Source organism: Podarcis raffonei, chromosome 16 (genome assembly GCF_027172205.1).
Source record: "Podarcis raffonei isolate rPodRaf1 chromosome 16, rPodRaf1.pri, whole genome shotgun sequence".
Taxonomy (NCBI): Eukaryota; Metazoa; Chordata; class Lepidosauria; order Squamata; family Lacertidae; genus Podarcis; species Podarcis raffonei.
In genome coordinates, this window is record NC_070617.1 from 1,375,900 (window position 1) to 1,395,511 (window position 19,612).

The following is a 19,612-nucleotide window of genomic DNA, read 5'->3' on the forward strand; positions in this document are numbered from 1 at the left end:
AGTCAGCGTAGGGTAAATCAGGGTCTCCAGCTGTTTTTGGACTACAGTTCCTCTCATCCCTGACCACTGGTCCTGCTAGCCAGGGATGATGGGAGTTGTAATCCAACAACAGCTGGAGACCCAAGTTTGGAAAACCCTGGGGTAAATGAATGGAGACATACAAATGAAGAGTTTTGGTTTAGCACAGAAGAGGATAAGCAGACAATGAGTACATACCCTCCTCTTCCCCTCCAAGTCTTAACCTTTTTATTAGTTCATCCTTACATAAGCCCAATGATTGGATCAGGGAACAAATCTACCATGACAGCACCTCTTTTATTTACTCTTCTATATTGCCTCTAATTTGATCACCGGCATTTTTACGGTGCAAATGTGTTTCTCCCCTCTGTTTAGATGGTCCACTTTCTGAGAAGTGCTACATTTAACAACAGTGCCGGGGATACGATTTCCTTTGACCAAAATGGGGAATTGTTAGGTGGACTTGATATTATCAACTGGGTTACTTTCCCCAACCAGTCTTTCGTTAGAGTAAAGGTGGGAAAGATAGACCCTAATGCTCCCACAGACAAAGTGTTTGCCATTTCAGATGGTATCATCATATGGCCTGACAGATTCAACCAGGTAGGGCCAGTGGCGACGCTACCTGCTCCGACACTGGGAGGGACGTACATCCAGGGGCATGGCTGACACGCGTCCCAGGGGGCATGGCACGTGTAGTGATATTGGGAAATCTTAGTAGAATAAAACTTTGGCTCATGCAGAAGAAGAGCATTATGGGAGAGCCAAAAAACTGTAGAAAGCTGGGAATGTGTATCTGGGTTTAATTCCAGACTTTCTGTCTTTAGAAGTGTGAACCGGGTTATCTCCTTCATCTGCAGGGAGAGAGCTTCTATTTGATTTGTAGTTTTGACACCTGGGGTCTCGGATGTAGATTCAGTATGAAAAGGATATCAGGGTAAATTTACAACTAAAAGGAATCTGGTGTGTCTCTGGGGATGAGAGGAGGACACTGATTCTCAAGGTCCTTATGAATAAATAGACTTCAGATGTCGAGTCTCCTAACAAGCCTGAGTTATTGTTCCCCCATGTAACCATTGGTGAATTGCTAATTAATCTAAAGAACTGATTGGCTCCTAAGTTGTGTACCCCCGTGGGATCCTAAGGGATAAAACTTCAAGAAATAAAGTTGCAAATTGCAGACCATCTTGCCAGGCTTACCATCTTGTCATGCAAAGCCTTTGCTATGCAGAGCAGCCTGGCCTGGGAGTGCGGGGCCAGCCCAGACACTCTTTTGAATTGCTAAGCTTTGTGTTTCTGTTCCTGCTGTGAGTATGTGCCTAGTCAGTGATATTCTATAATGTTTTTATTTTCTGTTTGAAACCTGTAAGAAATGTGCATGCTTTTATTTTCTGAAATGATCCTTTTTTAATAAATTTGGAAAAGGACTTTTGCTTTCTTGTATTCTGTGCCTTTTACCGGGGAAGCTGAACCAGTGCCTAATCCACTCAGATGCCTACCAGAGTACCTGTTGGATTTCTGGCTGTGTCACGGTAAAGTGACATAGAGTGGGGCAGTCCGGTAAATACTGAAAGGTGATCCTCCTCCTGGATTCCTTTTGGGGGACTGATCCTGAATAGGAGGTGGTGGACGCATACTACTCTTTGACTCGTTTTCCACAAACCCTTTCACATCCCTCTCCCTCTCCCTACCAGGTCTTGCTGGAGCTGGAGGACTGGTGAGGGGAGTGCATAGCGCGTGTGAATGCTACAGCATGCATCAGGGGGGCTGTGCAGTGAGCATCCCGGGGAGCGGGGCAGCCGCGATGTCACCCCCTGGATGGAACCCGTGGCAGCCGCCCCCCGCCTGCCCCCACCTTCGTCCACCAGTGGCTAGGGCCTGTACACACTTCTACATGTATGCACTTAATTTCTGCATTTAAAAAACCTCTCAAAACAAAGCAAAAACAGTTCCTTGCCTAGTCCAGTGATGCTGCGAAATTCTGCATGTCAAGTGCTCTGAAAGTGAAGCTGGAAAAGCAACCCCCCCTTTCATCACCGACTTGCTTATTTAGCTGCGTCACTTAGTGCTACTCCTCCCACCCCTCAAACAAGATGTATGACTGCATTCTCAAATTGTGAAAATGTTGGGGACTTACAGGATCTAGGAAAGGGGATATTTGAGGAATTTCATGGATAAACTCACCACAGTAGCTTTCGAAACTCTGTCCAGCCAGCAGCCACTAGACTAATTTTTCACAAAATACATTGGTAGGCACAAATAAATGGCAACCCCTTCTTCTTCAGCCGCCCATTTCTTAAGAAAATATCGCAAAGCTTTCAGAACAATATTTTCCCGTAACTGTTAAAACAAGCCCCTCTTTCATTTACCAACAGGCTCAACCTCTTTCTCTATGCAATGACAAATGCTCTTTGGGTTACAGTAGAAAGAAGAAAGAGGGAAAGCCACCTTGTTGCTATGATTGTCTTCCATGTCCAGAAGGAAAGGTATCAAACCAGATAGGTAAGAAATGGGTGTTTTTTTATGGAATATGTCAAGTATTTGGGCATACAGTTGTATTAGAAATTCATTTCACTCAGGTCTAAAAATTCATTCAAAGTGGGAAAATTATTAGAGGCCATACAGAAAATATGGTTGTTTCAGAATGGCCAGGGATGACATAAATGGATACCCATAATTTGGGAATTATTTGTGTGCGTAGTAAGGTTGACCAAAATGCTCATATCATATCATATCATATCTCTGTGTTTGGTGACTATAAAGAGTATATAATGATGATTACATATAACAATGTCTGGATGTGCTGGTAAGAATCTTTTTAAACTGCATGCAGACTTTATAAGGTCTAAAGTCGAAGTGGATTTATTTTTGGTTATTTATTTATGTATGCTATATTGTTACGGAAAGGAGAATATACATTTTACATACTTGGGTCTTCCTGGTGGTTTAATTATTTTTTGGGAGATCCTTTTTGTGTTTAGGAATTATATCTACAGTCTATCTATATACATACACATTATAGGTGTTCAAAAGCCCAAGGTAGTTGAATGTGCATGTGTACTCCATTTCCCTCCCACCCTCCCACCCCCTCCATGCTGCCCCGGGTGCTGGCAACCCCTGCTATGCCACTGAAGCACATTGAGTCAAATGCACCTGGAATACCCCTTTGCTGCTTCAATATATGATGTAACAGTGAGTGGGCATGGTCAACATGCACAGGGATATGGGAGATGGGACCAGTGCATTCATGACCCCTACATATTTTAAGCCCATAACTACATCTGTAAGGAGACATTGCATGTTAGAAAATCGACTCTAATTATGAAACAAATGTCATCATTTGTATGCTAGGCCTGAAGAGGCAGAAGAACATTCACTGGCTTTGTTTTACTTTTCTTTTTCAGACATGGACGTCTGCTTTCAGTGTCAAGAAGATCATTATCCAAATAATAACAAAACTTTTTGCATTCCAAAATATATAACTTTCTTGTCCTATGAAGAATCTTTAGGCTACAGCATTGCCATTTCTGCCCTCACTTTTTCTTCCTCCACAGTTTGGGTGCTTTGGATCTTTGTTAAGCACCGAAACACTCCCATCGTCAAAGCCAACAACCGGAACCTCACCTACACTCTCCTCATCTCCCTCATTCTCTCTTTCCTTTGTGCTTTGCTATTTATTGGCCAACCTGGAAAGCTGACCTGCCTCCTTAGACAAGCTGCATTTGGCACCATCTTCTCAGTGTCAATTTCTTGCATCTTGGCCAAAACTGTCATTGTGATTCTCGCTTTCATGGCCACCAAGCCAGGATCCAATATGAGGACATGGATGGGGAAAGATCTGGCCAGCTCCATTGTTCTATGCTTCTCCTTTATTCAAGCCACCATTTGCACAGTGTGGCTGGTAACTTCTCCTCCATTCCCAGATATGGACATGCACTCCCTGACTAAAGAAATTATACTGGAGTGTAATGAAGGTTCCACTATCATGTTCTACTCAGTCCTGGGCTTTATGGGCTTCCTGGCCATTGTCAGCTTTGCTGTGGCCTTCCTAGCCAGGAAGTTGCCTGACAGCTTCAATGAAGCCAAGTTCATCACCTTCAGCATGATGGTCTTCTGCAGTGTTTGGTTGTCTTTTCTTCCAACCTACCTGAGCACCAAGGGGAAGTACATGGTGGCTGTGGAGATCTTCTCCATCTTAGCCTCCAGCTTGGGGCTACTGGGTTGCATCTTTTCCCCAAAATGTTACATCATTTTGATGAGACCAGAACTGAACAACAAAGAACAACTTATGAGGAAAAAAGTAAAGAATTTTAAGCCCAAATAGTCTCAAGCCAGCTCTTTGAATCAAATTTACGATTCAAGTCTATTTTCAATGTAAACCTAATCACACCTGTAGGGGAATCATGTTGAACTCAAAGTAATTTACTTCCTATTAAACATAGGTTGAAATGGTGCATTCCCTTGTAGTAAATGGCACTTTATTGTTGATTCAGTTATTTCCATTGAAAATCATGATTAATTTTAATTGCACTGGGAGCTAAGTTTTTCTTTCTTTCTTTCTTTCTTTCTTTCTTTCTTTCTTTCTTTCTTTCTTACTTAATTTGGTGACTTAGTCCACCTTTCATCCGTTGATGACAGGGTGGGATAAAGGTTGGTTGGCATCCATCTGTTTGAGAGACAATAGGGAGTGCATCCAGAGGTGAAATCAAACCACTGCGTTAGCAGCACCAAAACGACTTACCTGGGGCATGAACCTGAATGGTGTGCATGGAGTATCTTTGAATCAAATTTATGATTCAAGTCTATTTTCAATGTAAACCTAATCACACCTGTAGGGGAATCATGTTGAACTCATAGTAATTTACTTCCTATTAAACATAGGTTGAAATGGTGCATTCCATTGTAGTAAATGGGACTCTATTGTTGATTCAGTTATTTCCATTGAAAATCATGATTAATTTTAATTATCATTTTCAGATCAGAAAATGTAATGTGAGTTGCTGTTAGTTAGTGGGCCAAGTTTCCATTTTCAGCTATAATTAGGGTAGGGAAATATTGTATCAATGAATTCCTAGAAGGATTGTAGCCTGCTGTATTATTTAATTCTAGCAAGTTTAGATGCCCGTATATCTTAATATTTGGACATAACCAAAATATAAGGTATGTACTAATTTTGCACCACCAGTTTCACATTTTAGGGAATTCCATTTAGTTTTGCTGCCATACAATATCATCCACATATCAATTTATGAAGGCTTTTTGCAAATTTAGGAACTTTAAACTGCTTTTTAGTTTCCCTGTTTTTTCTCTCTCTCTTAAGAGACTTATTTCCCTTTTCGTGTGATATTGATGTCATTTTATTTTCAGGTGTTATGTACATAAACTAAGTTTCATTCTCAGTGTTACACAGACCATTTCTGAATCTATACACATCATCAATGAGTTTAGTTTTTATATATGTACAGTAGTCAGATCTTCTGAATGTTGGGAATTAGAAAATTAGAAAAAAGAAAAAAACTCTTCCATTTGATCATGTGATATGAATCAAACAGCTCTTTTATGCACTTGTTGAAGTTCTGTTAAGGCATGCAAGTTTGCATCTCCCTTTATTGCAACAAGTCACAGATGGATTAACCTTTTTTTTTACCCTGATGGAGCACCTGAACCTCTGTTGGCTGTGACTACCACACAACCATTCAATTGCATCAAGACACACACCCCTCTCCTCTGCTGCATTCCACCCCAAACTCTGGGCAGTGTGAGATTCCAGGGGTTCCAGCTTCCTTCCTTGGAATGAGGGACAGTGGATATTGTGGTGTTTTCATCCCCCAAAGCCAGCTATCCATCATCTGCGTAGAAACTTTTTGGGAACACCCCCAAAACAACTCTTGTTGAGGAAGCCGTGTAAGGAAACTTGTGCATAGGTTTCATAACATGCAGCAGAACCTTAACACAATCAGTTCAAACAGATTGCAAGCAATGTGATGTTAAGATTTTCTGTGTTGAAGTTCAATCATGCAAGTAGAAATCATTTCACAACCGCAATCCCTTTGTCAGATGCAACTCCAAGTCTGTATATCTACAGGCCGAATGCAAAAGTAAAAGAAACCAACAGTCTTCTTCATCATCCACCAATCCACATTTTACATTTGGTGACCTAGAAGCAAGCCATCTTTATGTTTCTGTGCAAATAATTTAGAAACATTTATCAATTTGGAAGCTAAGTGTCTTTTCTTACTGTTGTATGGAAAAAATCCAACAGAACTTTGAAGTGTTTTCAAGTAAACCATTTTAAACTTGCCAGACATGTGGTCTCTTTCTATGTTAAGGAATGTAGGGAACTTTGGAAGCAACTTTGAAGGGGATTTTTAAAAAGGTCTAACAGCCTATATTTTCATGCTTTGCTTTGCTGCACATTAGTGATTCTAAAACCTCTTCTGGGGTTTTCTCACTAAAGAGTACTTGCCACCAAAGAGTTTCTCACCAGCCTAGACCTGGATCTAGGCATCCAGGGAATTCTCCTTTTTATTACACCTCTATTTCATTTTTATCCAAACACAAAACACAAAAAGCAACATAACCCCCATTAGCCCCTTCTAGCATGGTCAATGGCCAAGTAGGATGGAAACTGTAATCCAGCAACTTTTGGGTTCCTCACCCCTGATATTAATGCACTGTCAGCCCTTCATGGACCAGATGACAGTGGTGGATGCAGCTGACATCATTGTACACACTCTCACTGACATATTGGAAAACACAAGAATCTCTACCCCCATCCTAGCACTGTGTTTCGGGGGTGGGGGTTGTCCATGCAGCAACCCCTAAATTCAGAAGGATCATAGGGGCCGGTGTTAGAAGAGAATCAGAAAAATATGTTCAAGACCCCAGATCAAGTGTTAGTTAGCTATCCCTATAGTAAACATTCCCCAAATACTGATGGAACAGATTTAGGGGAGTGTGACCAATTGGGTTGCATTGGGAATATAAGTTGTGAGACAATCTTTTAGTATCCTGATGCCAAGCCGTATAGGGCTTTGCACACCAATGCCAGCACCCTAAATTTAGCTTGGAAGCCACCTGGCAACTAGTGCAATTCTTTCAGCAATGGGGTAAGAAAATCAAAGATGTGGGGAGAAAAGCAAGAAAGTATTACAGGTTCTCAATTCACCTGTCCTTCTCGCAATAAATCTAATGCACAAGAGTGACCAAGACTATAGCCAAGCTGGAACACAGACTGAAATCGGTCCAGAACACCAGCTTCATTGAGGGCACATGCAATTGTTCCAACGCCATCTTCTTGATCACATTCCCTGAAAAGGGGGTATGTGTGACTGGGTGCCCCACAAAATGTGCTACCTGATGAGATATGCCTCAGAATCCCTAACTGTAAGTAAGCACCATCCCTGTGGAAGAAGAAGCTCTCAGGAGAATCACATGAAGTGCATTCAAGCACATACCATAACAGAAGACACAAACTTTGGTCAAACCATTCTCTTTATTATCTGCTCCTTTTTGTTTAGATCAGGCCTCAACACAATAATGTAGCATTTGAGGAAAAAGACGCAACCCAGTAATCCTGCCCCAGAAGCCAAGATGGAGAAGATCTCCACAGCCACCATGTATTTTCCTTTGGTGCTCAGGTAGGTTGGGAAGAAGGATAACCATACACTGCAAAACAATAACATGCTGAAGGTAATTGACTTAGTTTCCTGGAAACTGCCTGGTAAATTTCTGGCTAGGAAAGCCACAGTAAAACTGACGGTAGCTAAGAAGCCCATGAAGCCCAGCACACAATAAAACATGACATCAGATCCTGCATTGCATTGTACAATGGTTTCACTAACCACTGAATGCATATCATACTCTGGGAATGGGGGAGAGGTTCCCAGCCAGACAATGCAAAGAGTGACTTGAAGAAGGGAGCATGAAGTAACAATGGAGGCAGCCACCCTTTTCCCCATCCATTTCCTCATTTTGGATCCTGGCTTGGTGGCCTTAAAAGCTAGAATCACAGTGATGGTTTTGGCCAACATGCAAGAAACAGTTACTGAGAAGATGATGCCAAAAGCAGTTTGTTGAAGGAGGCAGGTCACCGTATTGGGTTGACCAATGAATAAAAAAGCACAAAGGAAAGAGAGCAGGAGGGAGACGAGGAGAGCATAGGAAAGGCTCCGGTTATTGGCTTTGACAATGGGTGTCTTATGGTGCTTCATGAAGGTTCCCAGCACCAGAACAGTAATGAATGAAAGGGAGAGAGCAGCAATGGCCAAACCTTTTCCCAAAGGATCTTCATAAGACAAGAATGTTATAGCTTTGGGGAGGCAGAAATCCCTGTTAATATTTGGATAATGGCCCTCTGGACACTGAATGCATCCATCCATGTCTGGAAGAAATGAAGGTGATATTCCTGAACATTTAGCTTCATTTGGTGAAAGTGACACATGCCTTAATTCATCCTCTTCAGATTACTGTAACAAACTCTATGTGGGGCTTTAGTTAGAACAGCTCCACTGACTCCCGGTCTGTTTTCAGGCACAATTCAAAGTGCTGGTTATGACCTATGAAGCCCCAGATGGTTGATGTCCAGGCTATCTGAAAGACCCTATTCCCTCACGCAAACCGACTAGGCCTTATATCTACTAGCACTTAATTACATTCTAATGTTTGCTTTTCTCTATTTTTAGCTTGTTCTGTTTCATCTGTTTAAGCCACCTTGGTTCCTGGATTGGGGGAAAGGCAGGATATAAATAAGTATAACAGGAATTATAATATAAACAAAACTTACACTAATTGTTCCATTCACTTTTGTGCCTGGCCATGCCCATCACTGGCATGTTAAATATAATCGGTTTAATTAACACTGAAGTGGGAATGGCTATGTGTATTAATGAAGGCTTTAACATAGTGCTATATTGAAGCCAAGAATAGGACTCTGAGCTCTGAGTTGATAATTACCGTATTTTTCGTCCCATAGGACGCTCCGTCCCATAGGACGCACCTAGTTTTTTGGGGGGGAAATAAAGGAAACAATTTGCGCACCGACCCCTCTCGCTCTCCAAGCTTCAGCGAAAGCCTGTATTTGCCCCATAGGATGCACACAGATTTCCCCTTCATTTTTGGAGGGGAAAAAGTGCGTCCTATAGGGCGAAAAATACGGTAACTTGTTTCTGCTATCTAACATGTAAGTGTTTAACCTAAGATGTTTAAGGTATTGAATCACAAATTGCCATTTTGAAGGGCGCTGCCTTTAGTTCTTTGCTCCCAGGCTCTGTGGAATGATGATGTAAATTAAGCTCTCCAGAAAAACAGCTCTGAGCAAAATGGATGCTATAAGGAGGAAGACTTTAGGTCTGCTTGGATTATTTCATATTTTGTAAGATGCTGAGCCTATGCGTTGGACTGGCATATGTCTTATGAAACTGTTTGGATGTATCGTTTGATGTTTTAAGTCTGTTATGAAGAAAGTTCTGCAAGTAAAGTTTTGAATAATATCAAATGGGTCTGGACAATGCTTCATTCCAAAAGGAACAGTTTTAATGCATCCAGTCGCTTCAAACTCACCCCCATGAAGTTTCTCAAGAGGGAATTTGGCCTTTGGGATGAGAAATAACGTACTTACTCATGTCTAATGCACCATCAAATCTAATGCAAACCTCATTTTTCAGAACCTTGAAACAAAACAAAAAAGGATTTGCTAGCAAATGTAAATGTGCCATTAAACCTAAATGTGTACGTTAATTTTGGCAATGTAATTTGGCCCAAAAAGGTGCACATTAGAATCAAGTAAATACGGTAGTATCCACTCACACCATCCATAATTGCATACATATCCCTTTTAATAATATGTGAAATCTATCAGCCACCACAACAACTATGAAGAACTTTGAACTTTATGGTAACTTCTGAATGTCCATGTAAAAAGGTAAAGGTAAAGCTACCCCTGCCCGTACGGGCCAGTCTTGACAGACTCTAGGGTTGTGCGCCCATCTCACTCAAGAGGCCGGGGGCCAGCGCTGTCCGGAGACACTTCCGGGTCACTTGGCCAGCGTGACATCGCTGCTCTGGCGAGCCAGAGCCACACACGGAAATGCCGTTTACCTTCCCGCTAGTAAGCGGTCCCTATTTATCTACTTGCACCCGGGAGTGCTTTTGAACTGCTAGGTTGGCAGGCGCTGGGACCAAACAATGGGAGCGCACCCCGCCGCGGGGATTCGAACCGCCGACCTTTCGATCGGCAAGCCCTAGGCGCTGAGGCTTTTACCCATGTACCTTGGCTTATAAATGATGCACACAACATTTCTTACCCTTCTGGTTTGCAATTTGACCCTCTGGACAGGGACAGCAATCATAACAGCAAAATGGTTTCCCTTCCTTTTTTGTCTTGTGATAACCTGGAGGGCAGTTGTCATTACACAGTGAAAGAGGTGTCTGTAAACAAATGAAAGAAGAAAATGCTTAGCATATACAGAATACATAAAACTCTGTGGATATAGTCTCCCCCCCCTTTCAATGCCCTCTAAATGCTAGGCAAACAAGTCACATGCAAGCTACCGTAGGTTCCACCACCTCATTTGGGCCAGACTAGAAGCTTAAATTAAATTAAGCTGATGAAAAAATACATCATATCCAGACCCCGTTCATCAATGGGGTTGTTGGTGCTGCTTCGCCCAAAGCTGGCAGAGGGAGGACAAACCTTTGACTTAGTGTTTTATGCTAGGTTCCCAGGTGACCTGACAAAGCTGAAGGAGCTTAGGATACAGCCAAAGTCCCCACTCTCTTGTGCTCCCACCACCACCACAGACCCCTATTTGGGGGTTAATCTAGCCTTATTCTGACAGGTTTAGCTCAGCCAGTTTAGCCATGGCTGAGCTGGAATCAGCAACTTATTTATCCTCAGCTGAGCCAATGTTCACTGATTAATGCAGATTGAGCCTGGCTGAACAGGAAATCATCGGGTTGAGCTAGAGAGACACTGCACCCAAAGATGCTCATCCCAGAGGATCTTGCCATAGGATTCCCCAATGAATACAGTGTGTCTTGAAAGGCACATAGGTCCTACCTGATTAAATGTTCTGGGCCATATGATTAAATCCTCAGAAATGGAGAACAGTTTATCTGGGGGTGCCTGAGGGTCTATGATCCCAACTTTTGCTCTAAGAAAGGATTGGTTTGGGAATGTGATCCAGTTGATAATATCAAATCCACATACTAATTCCCCGTTTTGGTCAAATGCAACTTTTCCCCCAGCACTGTTATTAAATGTGGCACTTCTTAGAAAGTGGGGAAGCTAAAAAGAAAGGGAAGAGAAGACAATTTACATCATTAGAATTATAATTGTTTACATTAGAGAGTTCCTTGATGAAACGGGTTTCATGTCCAAGTTTCATCTGCAGAGGACTATACCACACAAGCTGAAATCTCAGGTTTTTGTCTCCCAGTGAGTAGCATTACCTGCCATGTCTTCTGAGCCAGGTCCTTCCATCTGTCTCCCTTCACTGCTTTTCTGCCATTTGCAATGGATGAGTGCATGGCATGTAGTGCATTCGCCACAGCATAGATGGCATTGTAGATGCTGTAGCTGTGGGCAGTCATGCTCATTTCAAAAAGAGACCCAGGAAGAGTCTCCAGTTTCTCTTCTCCAGTGCAAGTATTTTCACCCCTCTCTGCTTCCCTGGAGCTAGGGAGTGAGCAAGCAAACACCTGTTGCCAGAAGTCCCTCAGAAAACCATCCTCTTTTTCTAGTGTTGGGTTCCTCATTTGCAGGAATTCACGGAATCCTGCCACCTCCTTTGAGGAGACCGCAAGGGATACAGAGCCATGGATGAAATGAATGTCCCAGTCTCTTTGAACTTGAGAAGATGTGAAATCCACATCTGCTGTTAAGATCCAGATCTTTGACTTCACTGGAACATCTTCAAATTGCAAGAGTTGGAACAGAATTCTTAAATTCATCATTGCCTGAAAGCCACCATGAAAGATCACTGTATTGACTGTACTTTCCATGGCAACATTTATAACCCCAAATGCCTTCTTCATCATTTCAGAGAGTTGATTAGAAAAACCTATATCTGGTAAGTTTTTGATGAACTCGAAGCAAATGCCATTCTGAGTTAGGATGGGGAGCATATTCCGTACAAATATCATGGAACTGTCCACATTGTGGTAAATCATCCCAACCCATGTCCACCTGAAATGCAACAGTAACTGAATCATTCCAACATATTGATGAGCCTCATTTGGGAACATCCAGTGGTAGAAATTGTTTTCAGTTCTGTTATTCATCTCTGGAGCGGATGCGTAGGTGAACTAAATAAAAGAAAGCAAAACAGGAGTAGGTAGGAGATGCTGGATTTAACCTGTGACCTTCGATATGCAAGGCAGATGCTCTATGCATGTAGCATATAAGAGCCTGATGCTTATTCTAAAGCATAAAATTGCATACCATACAGAGTATTCGTGAATTAGAAGGATTCCTAAGCCACCACAAGCACCTGGACCTGTGAGTAGAAAAGTCTATCAATTGACAGGAAGGCTAGAAACAATGCATGTCTTTTCAAGTGAGTAGGGTTTGAAATATGAACCCAAAACTTCTACTTTGGAATAAAAGTTGAGGAATGAAGCCAAAACTGGAGAGCAAATTAGGACTGAAGAAGAAACCACGAGGCAGGATCAAACAGCATCCAAATGATAAAGGAAAGCTCTAATACAGAGGTCAGCAAACTTTTTCAGCAGGGGGCCGGTCCACTGTCCCTCAGACCTTGTGGGGGGGCCGGACTATATTTTGAAGAAAAATAATAATGAATGAATTCCTATGCCCCACAAATAACCCAGAGATACATTTTAAATAAAAGGACACATTCTACTCACGTAAAAACATGCTGATTCCCGGACCGTTCGTGGGCCAGATTTCGAAGGCGATTGGGCCGGATCTGGCCCCCGGGCCTAAGTTTGCCTACCCCTGCTCTAATAGCCACAAACTGGTTTTCTAGTCTGTCTTTTTGAGATGATTCAGTTGATGTTCTGAGAGAACTGGCTGATAAAGCAGATGTTGCAAACTTCAGCTCTTCAACTTCCTTGCAGGGGAACTGCACACAAACATCTGTCTGTTTGGGTTTTAGCAGCTGGATTTTCTTTGCCCACACCAAAGCTAGTGTCCAGACTTTTCTTTTGCAAATAAGCAACTAAGGTTCTTTGCAGTTACACTTTCCCCAAAGGAGAACAATTGAAAGCAATGGACCTAGATTTGTCATGTGAACTGTTTACAATGGGTCTACTTTGACTAAACTGTAATGGTGTACAACCTTATTTTGCTGCTGGCTGAGGAAGCCCAATCTATTGTATTGTCCCATTTTTTAAATTGCTGGCAGATTTTGAAGTCCAGCAAAATGTAGGCTGTTCACCATAGCGTTCAGGGATGGTTTTGCCATTTCATATCAGAGACTATAAATAGGAGAAAGAAATCATATCCAAGCATTAAGCAGCATACATGGTGTTACCTTTAATTTCAGTCAGATTACTTTCTGCTTCTGAATGCAAAACCTTCATCTTAAAAATAATTTCTATGAACAAAATTTACCTGTGGAATCTTGTAGGTGCCCAGTACGGCTGCAATGTGCCCAACTATGTTGGAACTGGGTCCCCCAATGACTGCTACCAGATGGTTCTGAACATCACATTTTTAATTAGGGATGAATTGATTGTGTGTGGAGAGAACTTTCAATGTTGCCTGGCATGTGAACAGTGGATGGAAATAATTGTTATATACATCAAAACCAAGAGTGATGTTGGGTAGGATTTTGGAGTTGTTGTTGATCTCCTTCACTGCAAATACCAGGGCCAAGATGTGCTGGTAATTCTGTGCCAGTAATCTGCAACGAGAGTAACATGTGGCATCAAGAGTGTAGCAACTGCAAGAGATATTTGCTACATTTCTGCTCAATATGTTGTGATGGAAAGCTCAGCTGGACCAGAGTCTGGTGATGCAGTGCAGTGGGATTCCAAAAGGGGACTGGAGTCTCTTCCTGAATGACTGCAGATTAACGCTAGCTGGAGTCAGCAATTGGGGAGGGAAAAGGGAGAGTTGAGAGTCATGCTCTTGGTGTTAAGCCTCTGAGCTTAGATCAAAAGACAGTGATGGGTGTATTTTAAGTGTTTCAGGCAAGAGAAAACTTGGAAGCTGAATTGGGGACGGGAGAAGTAGTGGTGTGAAGATACATTCTACTTGGATCTCATTTCAGTCAGAAGGGGGGTGATCTTCTGAAAGGGAAGAATTCAATAAAGCGAGATGAGCGCCTCAACCGCAGAGTCGTCCGCGACTGGACCTAAAGGTCAGGGGTCCCTTTACCTTTACCTATGCAATATAATTTAGTTATTCATACTTTTTATTTATTTTTTAAATTGCTGAGGTTTTGTATATTATTTATGAGTGTTTTGTGTTAATTTATGTTCACTGCGTAGAGCTTTATTTCATTAAGCAATTTATTATCCTGACATATAAAAATATATCAATAAATAACCCAACCCTATTGAAGCAAACATCAGTCTACACCACCTGGAAATATTAGTCAGGCAGAAGTATGGCATGGTGAACATTCTCAGCTTCTTACATGAACTCCCCAATCAGCTGCTGATATGGATGCCCTTGGAATTTGATCGGGTCATACAAGATGTAGGTCTGAGAAATTATACCAGCAACTGTCAGCTCTCCTGACTGATAATATCTGTGAAGAATAGGAACAGTCTTACTCACTGTACATTTAGCAGCAGGAATCCTGCTCACTGTTTTAGGCAGGAGCAGTAATCCGAACACTAGAAATAACGACATACTGTACAGCAGCATTATTTCTTGAAATCTTCACCTGTTCCACATTATCCCCCAAATGTCCTTGAGTACGAAACAGGTTAACTTGAATGACCAAACATTCAGTGTGATTTTGCATGATTAGAACTGAGATGAACTGACAGTCATCAGATTTATATTGTGTTGTGTCTAGAATCAAGTCTCAACTTTGAATAGATCTGGTTGTGCTAATGACATCCTTCTGTCTTGATCACCATTCTACCAGCACCCCTCTGGGACACAAGTAAGAAGTCAAATCAATTATGGTTCATTTGGAATAATTACAGAGAAGATAACTGCAGGTGAAGAGTCAGGCACTGGAGGCAACATAGCAGGAAACAATATGTTGACCACATGTCTGTAGAAAGTGCCACCGATTCACTGCAGTGGAATAGCAAGAGACAGAAAAGTTTGTAGTGGGCCATAAACAGTGCTGGGGGGAAAGATGCAAGATAAAATACCAGAAAAGATGTGGCAGGTTGAAATAGCCTGGTGTTGAAATTGTGTAGTATTTTGCACAAGGTACAAACTGCTGGGGCTGTGCACAGGATTCAGCCGCAGCCTGAACCACAAACCAAACCATGCCAATTTGTGTGGAATCTGGCTTTGACTAAGTCAGTTGGAGACAACCCCAGATCAACACTGTTTGGTGAACAACCACCTGCTGGAGTGATCTGGAACTGTCAGAGGTGGGGCATCAGGCAGGAAGCAGAGGCAGGCAGTACCAGGATGTTCCCTCTCAGGAAAGACCCAGGGGAAACACGCCCCAGCAGGAATCTCCTGCTCACAAACTGAAGAGTGGCTGATACAATTATGCCAGGAGCTCCTTTGCAAGTAGCCTCCACCCAGTGAAGGTTCTTACAAAGCAGCACCCTGCAGGATTGGACCATTTGCTCAGAAGTTCTTTTCTGCTCCTTCACAAGCCTTCAGTATTACTTATTTTGGGCCCTATTGATGCCAGACTTCCATCATCAATAGGACCAGGACCATGAATGATGCTAGAATGGCTGGAGCGTTCTTCAGCTCTGAAGTCCATTGCATCCTATGACCCCAATACACCTTCCCAGAAGCCATAGGATTGCATTCCAAGTTGCAATATATTGGTACCAAAATAGAGAAGATCTTGAATAGAAATAAAATCAGATAAATACATACATGAACCATTCACAGCAATTCTATTCAGTCAAAACCCATAATGCTTTTCATGCATGACCCCATAAAATAAGTGCAGGGGTGGCCTAAGGTATTTTGCTTTAAAAAAATGGAAAACTGCTATATCTTCCTTTTGGCTAAACAGTACAACAACAACACATTAAATGAGCAAGAATGTTCTGAGTTCCTATTTTTCTCACTTCACTTTTTAGTATCAATGGTTGGTTGAATTCACACTACTAGAGTACCCAATATGAATTTCCTATCACCCAGATTAGAAAACTGATCTATCAAAAATGTAAGGAGGTTATCTGTTTCCAGAAAATCTAAAAAAACCCACCCATATACAAGAGGGATGTATCAGCCATCTTGGGGAAGCCCAAGAATTGCATCATCACCATCATCATCATCATCATCATCATCATCACCATCATCAAAAAGTAAGACCAATGTAGGAGAACAAACTAAAGCAGCCCAGCGAGCCTGAATGCAGACTTATTGACTGACTGATTTGTTAACTTCCCCTTACTGCAAGGTATTTTATTAATAAGTAAAACAAAACAATGGCAACCAAAAAGCAATAAAAATGTACAAAAACAATTACAGTTTCTTGTGTTGTTGGTTGTTGTTGTTGTTTTTTTTAAATACACAAAAACAATTAAAGCAGTTAAATAACGTTTACAGGTACAGATACAGACTGGAATAAGGATATCCACTTAAAAAGCTAATTGGAAGAGGAAGGTCTGTAGTTAAGGACCCAAAAGACAGTAGATATGGTGCCTGTCTAATATTTAATGGCAGCAAACTCCAAAGGGCAGGTATCACCACACTATTGGAACTGCTGATAAGAAATTATCTCCAAGAGGTCCTCTCCTGCTACACCTTCCTGTATGGATGTTTTGACCACACCTTGTACCCACCTGTCCATACACCTGGAGCTTTAATAAGCTTTAATAAGCCAACAGTTCACAGTGGGCTTTCCATTCCCTGGACTCAAGCTTAACAAGACTACACTTGATCTTAGCCAAAAGGCCGAGAACCGAGACTAGGGGGGCCACCAGGGGCGCATTGGAAGATGGCCGACAATACCATCTCTCCGGCTCACACAAGGTAATTAAGAGGCTGATATGGGAGTATGCAGCCTCTTTGTTGCCCCAAGGACATGGGGAACACTGCCTTGCCTGCTGTGGCCATAAATCACCCCCGGATTCGAAAGAAGGGGGTGAGGGCACTAGGCACAAAGCCCTTGGGTGGGTCCGGCTCTCCCGGACGCTGTCTCTGATCGCGCACTGGCTGCAGCAGCTTGAAATAAACAATTAGAAAAGAAGCAAATACACATATTTCAAGTGAAGAACAGGAGGGAAGACTGCTAAATGAAGTGACCTCTGGGAAAGTAGAGTGACGGGTTGGATTTAGCAGATTATATCATGAAGAAGATCCATCAAAGAAGATACATCAAAGGTTCAGTATGTCGGAGCGGGACTGGATGGGGGGGGGACTTTTTTTCTTTTCTAATATGTGATTAACCAATAACCCCTCCCCAAGAAAGAACCGTCGCATAACTGACCTAAGCAGGATGATTAAAAACTGTGTGGAATTGATTTATTACCAAAAGCTTGGTTTATGGAGATTGAGAAAAGAACAAGGGCTTTTGATGACCCAGCAATAAAAAGGGAGTCGCCATCTTGGCAGACTGATGATCGGGAGGAGGAAGCTTTGTTTTCATATTGGATTCCTGGCAGAACCTCCTCAGAGGACTGAGAAAGGGAGTGACAGACCTGGGAAAATTTAACTAGTAGACGGCAAGAGTGTTTTTCTTTATGGAAGCGATGAAATACGGTAGCCGTCTGAATACGACCCTTGGATGAACGGAAAAACCCACACAGGATTACAAATTTGTTTCAACCCGCTTGTGGAGACTGTCAGAGGTCACAAAGACAAAGAGAAAGGAAAAATATATGAAAATAACAAGATGAGATGTGGAAAACAGCAAAAAAGGATTGGATAGAATTGTGAACATTATTTGGACAGATTTGTGGACATTAAAGCAGCAGCAACAAGAGGATTGGATCCCTTTCGGAACTTGAAATATGGGTACCCCCAACAAAAAATTTAAAATTCGGCTTTGTAATTTGGAATTTATGTGATTTGATTTGTCTGTTAATAAAAAATATTTTTTTAAAAAAAGCTTAACAAGACTAGGAGCAGATGTTGACAATACAAAAAAGCTCAACTGGACAGTTGGATGCAATGTAGGAAGAAAAGTGGCCCTTACTGACAGTTGAGGGGGTCACAAGAAACTGGGTATGGAGCGGGGGGTTCTGAACAGCAGCAGAACCCACTGCAAATTTCCCTTTCTGTTATAACAGCTTGATAAGCCACACTTCTCCCAGGAACATGCATATTTAAGAGATGTCCTGGTTTCCAGCATCATTTTCAACAAACTATAATGTGGGGAGAAGCTTCCTTCTGTTACCTTTGTCTAAAGCACTGGTGTGCAGTCCATAGACTAGTGCATAGGTAGGCAAACTAAGGCCCAGGGGCCGGATCCAGCCCAATCACCTTCTCAATCCAGCCTGCTGACAGTTCTGGAGTCAGCATGTTTTTACATGAGCAGAATGTGTCCTTTTATTTAAAATACATCTCTGGGTTGTTTGTGGGGCATTGGAATTTGTTCATTCCCCCCCCCCCAAAAAAAAAATAGTCCGGCCCACCACAAGGTCTGAGGAACAGTGGACCAGCCCCCTGTTGAAAAAGTTTGCTGACCCCTGGGTCACTGGTGGAACTAGCCTAGTCTCCTAAATCAGGTATGTCCAATGTGTCAATCACAATCGACCGGTCAATCATAGGATTGACTTTGGTCAATCAAGAGAGAGAGAGAGAGAGAAGCCCAGTGTGCTCCGATTGGCTCCTGAGAGAGAGAAAGGACTGGTTTATGGAGAGGGAGAGAGAGATTACAACAGGCTTCCTCAACCTCAGCCCTCCAGATGTTTTTGGCCTACAACTCCCATGATCCCTAGCTAGCAGGACCAGTGGTCAGGGATGATGGGAATTGTAGTCTCAAAATATCTGGAGGGCTGAGGTTGAGGAAGCCTGGTTTATAAACTAATATAAAAATATAGTTTGACTTTTCTCACTTGTTTAGTTACTTGTCCATCTAGTAAGTATGTGGATCTGCCATGATGATATCCAGCCATAACTACTGTACCTGTGAAATTAAGATTTATTATTTGTTTGTTTGTTTATTTCATAAACTTAAATCAGGCTTCCTCAAACTCAGGCCTCCAGATGTTTTTGGCCAACAACTCCCATGATCCCTAGCTAACAGGACCAGTGGTAGAATTGACTCCCAGTTCATTGTTCCTTGATGGGCCAATATTGCACACTTGATTCGTGATTTTGCATTGGTACAAATCGGGTTGCTAATCTCAAAACATGAAAGGACTCAGTGAAGGAGGTAACCCAGAAAAGAAAAGAAATAGAAATATTTACCCTGTCTTTCATATAAAGCCACCAGTGTCCTCTGAGTAGTTGCAAATATGAACCTAATCAGCGATATCGCCCTCAGGTTTTGGCCCTCAGCTTCTTTACTTTTATTATAAA

The 19,612-nt window shown here is 42.1% G+C and overlaps 1 protein-coding gene across 1 annotated transcript; it reads right to left on the minus strand.

Annotated features, from left to right (window-relative positions):
- Positions 1–7,499: 7,499 nt before the first annotated feature.
- On the minus strand, positions 7,500–14,957 carry LOC128404247 (vomeronasal type-2 receptor 26-like). The gene is made up of 7 exons (XM_053369740.1): positions 14,845–14,957; positions 14,625–14,738; positions 13,784–13,886; positions 11,470–12,324; positions 11,078–11,305; positions 10,323–10,446; positions 7,500–8,401 (listed from the first exon to the last, which is right to left on the minus strand). Exons 1-7 carry the CDS (start codon positions 14,955–14,957, stop codon positions 7,500–7,502), a joined length of 2,439 nt encoding a protein of 812 aa, XP_053225715.1.
- Positions 14,958–19,612: the final 4,655 nt, after the last annotated feature.